Source organism: Populus nigra, chromosome 4 (assembly GCF_951802175.1).
Source record: "Populus nigra chromosome 4, ddPopNigr1.1, whole genome shotgun sequence".
Lineage (NCBI taxonomy): Eukaryota > Viridiplantae > Streptophyta > Magnoliopsida > Malpighiales > Salicaceae > Populus > Populus nigra.
In genome coordinates this window covers 4,599,911-4,610,871 of record NC_084855.1, presented here as the reverse complement: position 1 = coordinate 4,610,871, position 10,961 = coordinate 4,599,911, and the positions used below count along the sequence as shown (strand labels likewise).

Below are 10,961 nucleotides of genomic sequence, written 5' to 3'. Positions count from 1 at the left end.
GAGAAAATATTAAACTAATAATTTTTTAGTATTTTTTAATGATTTTGGTATAATAATATAAAAAAACCTGGAAGAAAAACTATTTTAATATATTTTTAAATAGAAAATATATTTAAAAAATATATATTACAGGGCTATACAAAACATACCATAAGAAGTTAGAGGGGTGGACAAGTAATGGGACTTTTTTATCCATCGTTATTGTTATTTAATTAAAGGCGCCAGTTAGGTCAACAAGATAGAGTTTGTTTTTTCTTATAAAAAAACCACTGGCATTGAAAGACTATACCTTTTCCGTTTTAAAGAAAAATTAAAAACGTACACGATTACACGAGAAACAGGAAAGGTTGGAGGAAAATTGTAAGGGTATTTTGGTCATAGATCAAGAGTGGTGGGAACTCAGAACACCATCTTTTTTACATCTTCAACTCATTAGCCACACGTGACGCTTTCGCACTGTCAGTCAATCCGAAACAGACCACGTGCTAATGGTTTTTCTTTTCTTTTCAGATTAACATAATAAATTTTAAAATTAAGTGATTGGGAGTGTGGTTACTATGTGTTTTTTAAATAATTTTTTGTGTTGAAATGTATTAAAATAATATTTTTTTATTTTTTAAAAATTATTTTTGAGATCAGCACATCAAAATAATTTAAAAAAAAAAAAAAAAAAAATTTTAAGAATGCGGTTCGCACCGCATTCCCAAACAGACACACATGTTTAACTAATGTTTGGTAAAATGATATAGTTCACGATATATCGATTAAATATTGTGTTTTTTAAATGCAATAATTATATACTTGATTTCTGAAGCGTGACATTAACTAAATGAATTCAGTCATATTACTTATTAGCCTAAATTATTTAATAAATAACTTAAATATAGATAGATAGATAGATGAGTTATGTTTTATATTATAGGATTATTTAAATATTGTTTTATTAAATTATTATTTTTATTTTGCATATATATATATATATATATGTTTTTTATTTTGCATTCCTATGTTGCTTGTGATTATAAAATATGAAAATATATTGAGTTTAATTAGAATTTGTTCGTTATTATGGTTTTTTACATGTTTTTAAAATAAAATAAAATTTTAGGTATAGTTTCTATAGAGAAAAAACTCTTTCCAAGTTTTGATAGAATTATAAATATTTTAACTTTCTAAAACCACAAAATAAATAAAAATTCAGATTAGTAAAATTATTATTTTATAAATTTTTTCAGGTTTAAAACAATAAAATGATCCAAAACCTTATAGTCAGAACAGTTTGACTATTTTGGCTACAATTTAATAGTTTAATTAAATATCCAGTTATTTCTCGAAATGATTTTCTTGAGAATGTCACTAATAAAAAATACAATACACATCAAATGTTGTTTTTCTAAACTATGACACTATTAAAATTTTACTTTTATGAACCACAACATCTTTAAAATATACTATTTCATCAAAACTTTATTATTATATACTGTTTCATTATTTAATTATATTTTAGGTGCTAAGCTCCCAATTTATCCCATACTAACACTGCTGTTTTTATTTTTAATATAATTTTAAAATGAAAATTGTCGTTAGTGCCTTTTGTTTTGTAACAGTCAAGAAGTATTCAATTTTGTGTTTAGATTAATGGGGATTGGATTTTTATTTATTTATTATTATTATTAATATGATTATCCGGGTCAGTTTATGTATACCTCGACTAATTTTACGGGCTCTAAAATTAACGATCATATAAATCTTTAATTATCATCATATTAATAACTACAAGGCTCGAATTTAAGATTATAGGAACAATAAATCTCTTGATCTTAATCTTTTACCACCGGATCACTGCATGATAATTAATTTTATTTCTTCTTGTCTAGGAAGTGGATGTAATTGATATTGAAAAAATAGAAATTCGCAGGAAAATAAATAATCAGCAATCAGTAGCTAAATTTTTTTAAAACAGCAGAGGATCGACAAGTGTGATATTTTAATTAAAAAATATATAATTATAATTGAGTTACAAATTGTTTGGTTATTTTTTAGTTGAAAATCTATAAATCTGAATTAGATTGTTTTCAAAATTTGGAGAACGCACTCAATTTTAGTGGAATCATTTTCTTTTAGTTTAACAGAAAAGCGTATTTGACTTGTATATCAAAACTAAATATTTTTTTTATTGATATTTAACTAAATTATCCACACCCAGATTAATATACTTACCAAAACATAATCTTTTTATAAATTCTTTTTGAACTGTACCCAGTATAAATTTTAGCTAAATATGGTTGGATTTTCAAACTTGCAACAAAAGCAAGTTTATTAATTTATTTTTGAGGTCAACATGGACGTCTTTGTCCTGGGTAAAATATTTTTTAAATAATATTTTCATGTATTTGTTTTTTTATAAAATATTTTATAGAAAAATTGGTGAATAAAAATATTTATAATTAATTTTAAAAGTTAGTTTATGTACTGCAAAATATTTACTAGCTCGTGAAGTTTTTAAAAATATTATAGAAATAATAATTCACTTCTAATATTATTATTTTAACAACAGTAATATATTTTCATTCTGCTCTAATAATTATTCTCTTTATTTTTATTATTGTCTCACAATTATAAAATAATAAATATATTACAAGAAAATATCTTTTAAGTTAAATATTAAAAAATAGTTCATATGTAAAGTATTCTACACAAAATAAAGTAATAGTTGCAGTAATTGGATTGGTGTATTTTCAATAAATAAAAATAGGTGTATAATTTAATGGTCGAGACATTATGAGAGAGTATTAATCCTTCATTATTTATTTTTTTAGCAACTGAACTAATTTATTGGGAGTTCTAGATTAATAATTCCAATTTTAAGAAATACATTTATTCGCTCCTCTCTCAAAAAGGGCAAAAAAATATAAAATAAAAAGTTTCTCTCTCATTTGACACAACACCCACTGACAACAATAACACAAACTGTGAGAGAGAATCGAGGAAGGACACATCACATCACGATCATCAGTGCTTCGCAAATCAGCACAAGCCAAGAGGCATGCGGAATTACTAATAACACCCTTGTAACCACCCTACAGCTCCGGTGGGGCATCTCCCCTGGCCCCACCACCAACAACCACTCCCTGCCACCACTCCACCATCAAAATTACGGCCCCCCCCTAACGCCTTCTATTCAACACATAAAACCCACATATGCAAAAACGTAAAGCAAACAACACACATATACGTATACAGTAGAGGTAGACAAACCGACCGACACACACATGTAGATAATACGGTAAGCTGATCCTTTCAATTGTCTTTATCCCTGTCTCGTCTCTTAGTGTATTACGCGTTGAATTTTTTTTCCTTTTTCTTTTTCTATCAATCAATAAAATATTTTATCTCTCTCTAAAATAAATTACGTTTTGTGTATATAATTATTTTTGGCAAGCAAAGTGGCGTCACAGATCAAGGCCAACCAGATTCACAGAGAGAACCCAGCTGGGAGGTCCGTGAAGAAAAGAATCAACCAGCAACATAACGAAACAAAAAAAGAAGAAAAAATCGAATCTTTTTTTAATGCATGTAATTTCTCTTTGTAGTATTTTATTGTAATCGCAAAACTCTCGCTTTCTATATGTATTTACTCTCTCTAACAGCAGTACGTGTTTTCTTTCTTGTATTTGAGGCTGAGTGTGTGCGCATCAGAGAGTGAGCTGAAAGCACGGAGAGAGGAAGTGAGAGAGATAAAGTTTTGTGTTTTGTGCGTTTTTGAGTGATGAGAGACAGGGAGAGGGAGAGAGAGTGATATTGCGAACTGCGAGTTGAGATTTAAGGGGTTTTTTTCTTTGTTGTTTGTGTGGTGGACTGTAAATGGAGACCAAAGGGAGACTCATTGCAGGTTCTCACAATAGAAATGAGTTTGTTCTTATCAATGCTGATGAAATTGCAAGAGTAAGTGTTACTTGGATTTCTTCTTCTTCTTCTTCTTCTTCTGCTGCTGCCTTTTTTTTTAATTGTTTTGCGGATTTAAACACTTTTGAGTATGGAAAACTCTGTTTCTTTTGGTATTTCAAGTGGTTGTATGACTCCATTTCTGCATTTCGAACACACCATTTGCCCATCTTTACTACGTTTTGACTGTGATTACCGATTTCGTGCAAAGTTCAACGATCCCAGGTGGTCTTTAAGCTGTGATAGTGATTCTAATGGTTTTTCTTCATTATTTCCCCCCCTTGTCTAGTGAATATTTGGAAGATTTTTAAGCATACTGGTCATGCTTAATTTATTGTTTTTCTTTAAGTAGATAGACTATGATAGTATTGAAAATATGTGTTTTGTCTTAAATTTCTTTTCTTGTGCACTGCGGTAATGTATTTTATAAACAGTTTTCATTAATTAGTTCCTGTTTTTTTCCCTTTTACCTCTAGATTTCTGAGCCAGTCAATGAAACCGTTGCATGAAAGTTTGCAACTTTGTTTCCCCATCAGTGCATTTTACTGATTTTTTTAGTGAAATGAATAGTAAAATTTCATAAACTTCTGCAGTCTTCACTTCATCTGATTATAGATTTGATTTTATGGCTGTTATCAATTCCAGGTCACCTCTGTTAAAGAATTAAGTGGGCAGATTTGCAAGATCTGTGGGGATGAGATAGAGGTTACAGTGGACGGGGAGCCATTTGTTGCTTGCAATGAATGTGCGTTCCCTGTGTGTAGACCTTGCTATGAGTATGAAAGAAGAGAAGGCAATCAAGCCTGCCCTCAATGCCGAACCAGATACAAGCGTATCAAAGGTCAGCCTCTCACTGTCTTTGTTATATTGAGAATTTTATGCTTTATTCATCGAAAACCCTTCGTGACATTTTGATATTAATTCAAGAACAACTGAAAAATGCGACCTATTGCAGGGAGTCCTAGAGTTGAAGGGGATGAGGAAGAGGAGGATACGGATGATTTGGAGAATGAATTTGATATTGGTGTCAATGACAGGAGAGACCCTCGCCATGTTGCTGAAGCCTTGCTCTCTGCTCGCCTCAACACTGGTCGTGGTTCACAAGCCCATGTTTCTGGGTTCGCTACACCATCGGAGTTTGACTCTGCTTCCGTTGCTCCTGAAATTCCTCTCCTGACCTATGGTGAAGAGGTGGATTTGATTGTTCAGATTTTACTATTCAATATACATCTTTTTATTACAGCTATAATTTTTAATACTACTTTTTGTTACAGCTATAAGTTTTACTAATTTTGAGTTCATATGATGAGACTGGGTTTTCTGATGCAGGATGTCGGAATCTCTTCTGATAAGCATGCCCTTATCGTACCCCCATTTCATGGAAAACGGATACACCCAATGCCGTTTTCTGATTCTTCAATGCCTTGTAAGTTCCTTAAATTGTCGCGTGTAGCTTTCTGAAAACCACCATCACTTTTACAGCTGTTTAGATTTTTGCCTCATCTTAGCTTAGCATGTGTTTACTTCTGTTGATGCTACAGTGCCACCAAGGCCTATGGATCCTAAGAAAGACTTGGCAGTGTATGGGTATGGAACGGTTGCGTGGAAGGAAAGAATGGAGGAGTGGAAGAAAAAGCAGACTGATAAACTTCAGGTGGTCAAGCACCAAGGAGGAAAGGGTGGTGAAAACAATGGTGGAGATGAATTGGATGATCCTGATTTGCCTATGTAAGTGCTTTTACTGACAAATTATTGCTCTGCAGAGTGTTACCTTATTGTTTACTCCCAAGAGCTTGACTGCTTAATATTTAGCCTTTCAAATCCCCTTTGCTTTTATCTTTGGTAAGGATACTGTTCCTTTATTTGCTCTCGAACTTTGCTGCTTCTGATAGTCTGCCCAGCAGCAATCTCAGTCATGAAGATTTTTATTATACCTTTTCTGATATTTTTTTTCATTCATCATTAGCCTGATGTCGGAAAACAGCTGGACAAGAAAGTTAGTATGAAAATTGGACATTTTAATATAGTAGCAGTTATGCCAAGCACTCACAGCTATACTAGCAACTTCATTTTTTTTTTCTGAAACAAATAAGAATACAAGCAACTGTTTAATTGCTATAATTTTTGCAGTTGGTGTCAAAATAAGAACAGTTGTCGTTATGTACAATTACATTGCATTTTCCAGCTAAGAGAAGAACTAGGTTTGTGTATATAATTGCATTGTTGTTGTGATCTTATATTAAATGTGAACAGAAGTTATTGATTGGAATTTCTATTGCCTTAAGGAAACATTTAGTTTAATTACATTCTAAAAGTGGCCGTTGTTAATGATAACAAATCCAAGAAGCGCTTTTAACATCTACTATATTGAAACAATGATGTGGTCATAATGTCTGAATGTAGTTCTCATTACTTGATTTATCGTTTTCAAGAATTGAGATAAGTTTATTTGACCACTGATTATGTCCTTGCAAAAATTTGTTGCTGCAAGACATTGCTGTTTTATGATTTTGAATTATTCATAAATATAATTTTTACACCATGTGCTAGCATTTCAGCTTCATAAAAATACTCAATCTACTCCTAGCATGGATGCCCTTGTGCGTTTGCCAAGCTTATGAAAATAGATACTGTATGTTTCTAAAAACTATATAAACAGGCGCATTTCATTATTTCAGGTTTTTATGTACTGTATTTTATGTGTTGTTGTTCAAGTATAGTACTTAGAGACTTTAGCTTTTAAACAAATTTAGTAAGCGAAGGTCCATTCATTCCTTTATATTCTGTCAGTTGCTGTTTCTAAAGTTTTGATTAGAAAAACTAATTGTCTACCATGATTTGGTAGGATGGATGAAGGAAGGCAGCCTCTTTCTAGGAAATTACCAATTTCTTCAAGCAAGATTAGTCCATACAGATTGATCATTATACTCAGGCTTGTGATTCTCGGCCTCTTTTTTCACTATAGAATTCTTCATCCAGTCAACGATGCCTATGGATTGTGGCTTACATCAGTAATTTGTGAAATATGGTTTGCCGTATCTTGGATATTAGATCAGTTTCCAAAGTGGTATCCAATTGAGCGAGAAACATATCTTGATAGATTATCATTGAGGTATCTCTCTCTCTCTCTCTCTCCCCCTCACACACAAACACATTGTGGTTATTATTGTCAGGAATTTCAGCTTCAGCTTTTAATTGTCCTGTAGGTATGAGAAAGAGGGGAAGCCATCTGAGTTGGCGAGTGTGGACGTATTTGTTAGCACAGTTGATCCTATGAAAGAACCTCCACTTATCACTGCAAACACAGTCTTGTCCATCCTTGCTGTAGATTATCCAGTTGAAAAAGTTGCATGCTATGTCTCAGATGATGGTGCGGCCATGCTGACTTTTGAAGCTATCTCTGAGACATCTGAATTTGCAAGAAAGTGGGTCCCTTTCTGCAAGAGGTTCAGCATTGAACCTCGAGCTCCAGAATGGTATTTTGCTCAGAAGGTTGACTATTTGAAAGACAGAGTAGATCCAGCATTTATCAGGGAACGTCGTGCCATGAAGGTTTGTGGCTCATCCTTTTTATTTGTTTATGCTGTTATTTCATCCTTGTCCCATTCTTGTACATGACAGAAATGGTGGCACTGAAAATTCATAAACTGTGACTGGAGAAGAAGCTTGCCTTTGCATTCAATTAATAAAATGAAAGCTGAACTTTTTCTATTGAAATTATTTTTATGACAATAATGATATTCACATCGTAAATAAATAAATAAGTTTGGTTTCATTTTAACAGTTGACATTATGGTTTTTTGTTGTGATTTGTTGATTTCAGAGAGAGTATGAAGAGTTCAAAGTTCGAATAAATGGGTTAGTTGCCACGGCACAGAAGGTTCCTGAGGATGGTTGGACAATGCAGGATGGCACTCCATGGCCAGGGAATAATGTCAGAGATCATCCTGGAATGATTCAGGTGAAATATTTTGTTTGAAAACCTTTATGAGAGTGGTTTCAGGGGGTAGACATCCTCCTTGCCTTATAGTTAGCGAGGTTTCAAGCAAATCTAATGCTTGCTATCCTCCTTCAGGTTTTCCTTGGTCATAATGGAGTTCATGATGTTGAGGGAAATGAATTGCCTCGTCTAGTTTACGTGTCTCGTGAGAAGAGACCGGGATTTGATCACCACAAGAAAGCTGGGGCTATGAATTCTTTGGTAAAACTCTCTCACAAACAAACTTTTCTGGCATTTTATCATTCTCTTCGCACTCTAACATTTTGTGTTTGCCTGTTAATGAAGGTGAGGGTCTCTGCAATCATAACAAATGCTCCTTACATGCTGAATGTTGATTGTGATCATTATATAAACAACAGTAAGGCACTTCGAGAAGCCATGTGCTTCATGATGGACCCGACATCTGGAAAGAAAATCTGTTATGTGCAATTTCCACAAAGATTTGATGGGATTGATCGTCATGATAGATACTCAAATCGTAATGTCGTATTCTTTGATGTAAGTGAGAGTCGTCTTAATGATGTTGGTTTGATACACACATGGGCTTTCTTTTTCTCGATAAGCTCATCCATTTTTCTCAATGCAGATCAATATGAAAGGATTGGATGGCATACAAGGACCTATATATGTTGGTACTGGATGTGTCTTCAGGAGGCAAGCACTTTATGGGTACGATGCCCCTATCAAGAAGAAGCCCCCAGGGAGGACATGCAATTGCTTGCCAAAATGGTGCTGCTGCTGCTGCCGATCTAAAAAGAAGAATAAGAAATCAAAATCAAATGAAAAAAAGAAGAGCAAGGATGCTTCTAAGCAGATACATGCATTAGAAAATATCGAGGAGGGAATTGAAGGTATGAATAACACTTAATAGTTTCGCAGAGTTGAAAATATCAATAGTTTCATATAAGGATTAAATAATCTCCACTCTGGTACCTGTCTTAAAATGGATATTAATCTTTCTTGACTTCTCATAGCCAATCAAATTAGTCCCTCGTCTTATGTTGCTCTTTGCTTGCATTAGACTGTACAAAATCCTGACCATTGCTGTGATTATCAAACTTTGATTACAGGAATAGATAATGAAAAATCAGCCTTGATGCCTCAAATAAAATTTGAGAAAAAATTTGGACAGTCATCGGTTTTCATAGCGTCTACGCTTATGGAAGATGGAGGAGTGCCAAAAGGAGCAAGTTCTGCGTCACTTTTGAAAGAAGCCATTCACGTCATCAGTTGTGGTTATGAAGATAAAACTGAATGGGGGAAAGAGGTATTCATGCCATGAATATTCCAGATTTTATGATTTAGCTAATAGGGCTTCATTTCAAAGAGAATTGACATTTGACTTTCCTGTTGTCTTATTGTCATGATGTTCCAGATTGGGTGGATTTATGGCTCTGTCACTGAGGATATATTAACTGGCTTCAAGATGCATTGTCATGGCTGGCGATCAGTGTATTGCATGCCAAAAAGACCTGCATTTAAAGGCTCAGCTCCAATAAACCTTTCAGATCGTCTACACCAGGTTCTCCGATGGGCGCTGGGATCTGTTGAGATTTTATTGAGTAGACATTGTCCAATATGGTATGGATATGGATGTGGATTGAAATGGTTGGAGCGCTTCTCTTACATAAACTCTGTTGTTTATCCCTTGACATCGATCCCCTTGATTGCCTACTGTACCTTACCTGCTGTCTGTCTACTTACTGGGAAATTCATTGTTCCGGAGGTAATTTCTTTACCCATATCTTTCTCAAATAAATTGAATAATATTGTGAGTTTCCAGGCTTTCTTATAAATCTTGTTTTCATGTGGTGTACAGATTAGTAACTATGCTAGTATCATTTTCATGGCTCTCTTCATATCCATAGCTGCAACTGGTATCCTCGAAATGCAGTGGGGAGGTGTTGGCATACATGACTGGTGGAGAAATGAGCAGTTCTGGGTCATTGGTGGTGCCTCGGCGCATCTATTTGCTCTTTTCCAGGGTCTTCTGAAGGTTCTGGCTGGAGTCAACACCAATTTCACTGTCACCTCCAAAGCAGCAGATGATGGAGAATTTTCAGATCTCTATCTATTTAAATGGACATCTTTGTTGATCCCTCCTATGACTTTGCTTATCATAAACATTATTGGAGTCGTAGTTGGAATTTCCGATGCCATCAACAATGGTTACGAGACTTGGGGTCCACTCTTTGGTAAGCTATTCTTCGCGTTGTGGGTTATAGTTCACCTTTACCCATTCCTCAAGGGGTGGTTAGGGAAACAAGACAGGCTTCCCACCATTATTGTCGTTTGGTCGATTCTTCTAGCTTCTGTTTTAACACTTCTATGGGTTCGAATCAACCCATTTGTGTCAAAAGGTGGCATTGTTTTAGAAGTTTGTGGGTTGGATTGCAATTAAGACTGATGACGTAGAAGGTTAAATGGTTCGAGTTAAATGTAGAAAGGTCATTTTAGGAGTGCGTAAGCGAGCTATGATTTTTATGGAAGGACAAAAGACACCCCCTGACCAAGCATGATTCCTCGCAATAAGTTTTGAATGAAAATTGTGGCGGGGGTGGGTGTAGATACACAGGACTGACTTTGCCATTTGTTTTGTCTAGTTTTCATTAATTCATTTGATAAATGTGTAATTTTTTTTTTTTGCTGATTATAAGATCTTGTGTGTAATATGAGAGAACATGAATTGTTTTGATATAATTTATGTACCCTTCCAGTGTTGGAAAGAACTTTACCTGAATTTTCCCTTTAGAATTGGATTGAGATGTGTTGCTCCAGCTTGTATTCTGCTGCGTCTTCAATTAAAGTTGTTGCTAAGAGCATCACTGTTCTGAATGCCTCCGACGCAAGTTCTTGCAAGCTTTCCGTCCAGGCTTTTTACTTTTTTGACGGGTCTTGACTGACTAAATTGAAGTCACACGACACTTTGTTCATGAAATTTGTACTGGAAAACCTCGCAAAAATTGAGATTGTTGGTGCCTGATGATTTGCGTGACATCTGAGTTTTATATTATAG

At 34.2% G+C, this 10,961-nt stretch overlaps 1 protein-coding gene across 1 annotated transcript; it reads left to right on the top strand.

Annotated features, from left to right (window-relative positions):
* Positions 1-3,443: 3,443 nt before the first annotated feature.
* Positions 3,444-10,722, top strand: LOC133692100 (cellulose synthase A catalytic subunit 2 [UDP-forming]-like). The gene is made up of 14 exons (XM_062112792.1): positions 3,444-3,945; positions 4,591-4,786; positions 4,901-5,136; positions 5,275-5,371; positions 5,487-5,673; positions 6,791-7,057; positions 7,152-7,497; positions 7,769-7,906; positions 8,021-8,146; positions 8,231-8,443; positions 8,532-8,796; positions 9,016-9,212; positions 9,321-9,671; positions 9,765-10,722. The coding sequence occupies exons 1-14, from the start codon at positions 3,865-3,867 to the stop codon at positions 10,344-10,346; spliced, it is 3,282 nt and encodes a 1,093-aa protein (XP_061968776.1). The 5' UTR covers positions 3,444-3,864; the 3' UTR covers positions 10,347-10,722.
* The last annotated feature ends 239 nt before the right edge of the window (positions 10,723-10,961 follow it).

Excerpts from the sequence above, each read along its gene's own strand:
- LOC133692100 (XM_062112792.1), top strand. The coding sequence starts at position 3,865 with ATGGAGACCAAAGGGAGACTCATTGCAGGTTCTCACAATAGAAATGAG. Across the intron at positions 3,946-4,590 it reads ATGCTGATGAAATTGCAAGA|GTCACCTCTGTTAAAGAATT; the intron begins GTAAGTGTTACT and ends TATCAATTCCAG. Across the intron at positions 5,674-6,790 it reads GATGATCCTGATTTGCCTAT|GATGGATGAAGGAAGGCAGC; the intron begins GTAAGTGCTTTT and ends ATGATTTGGTAG.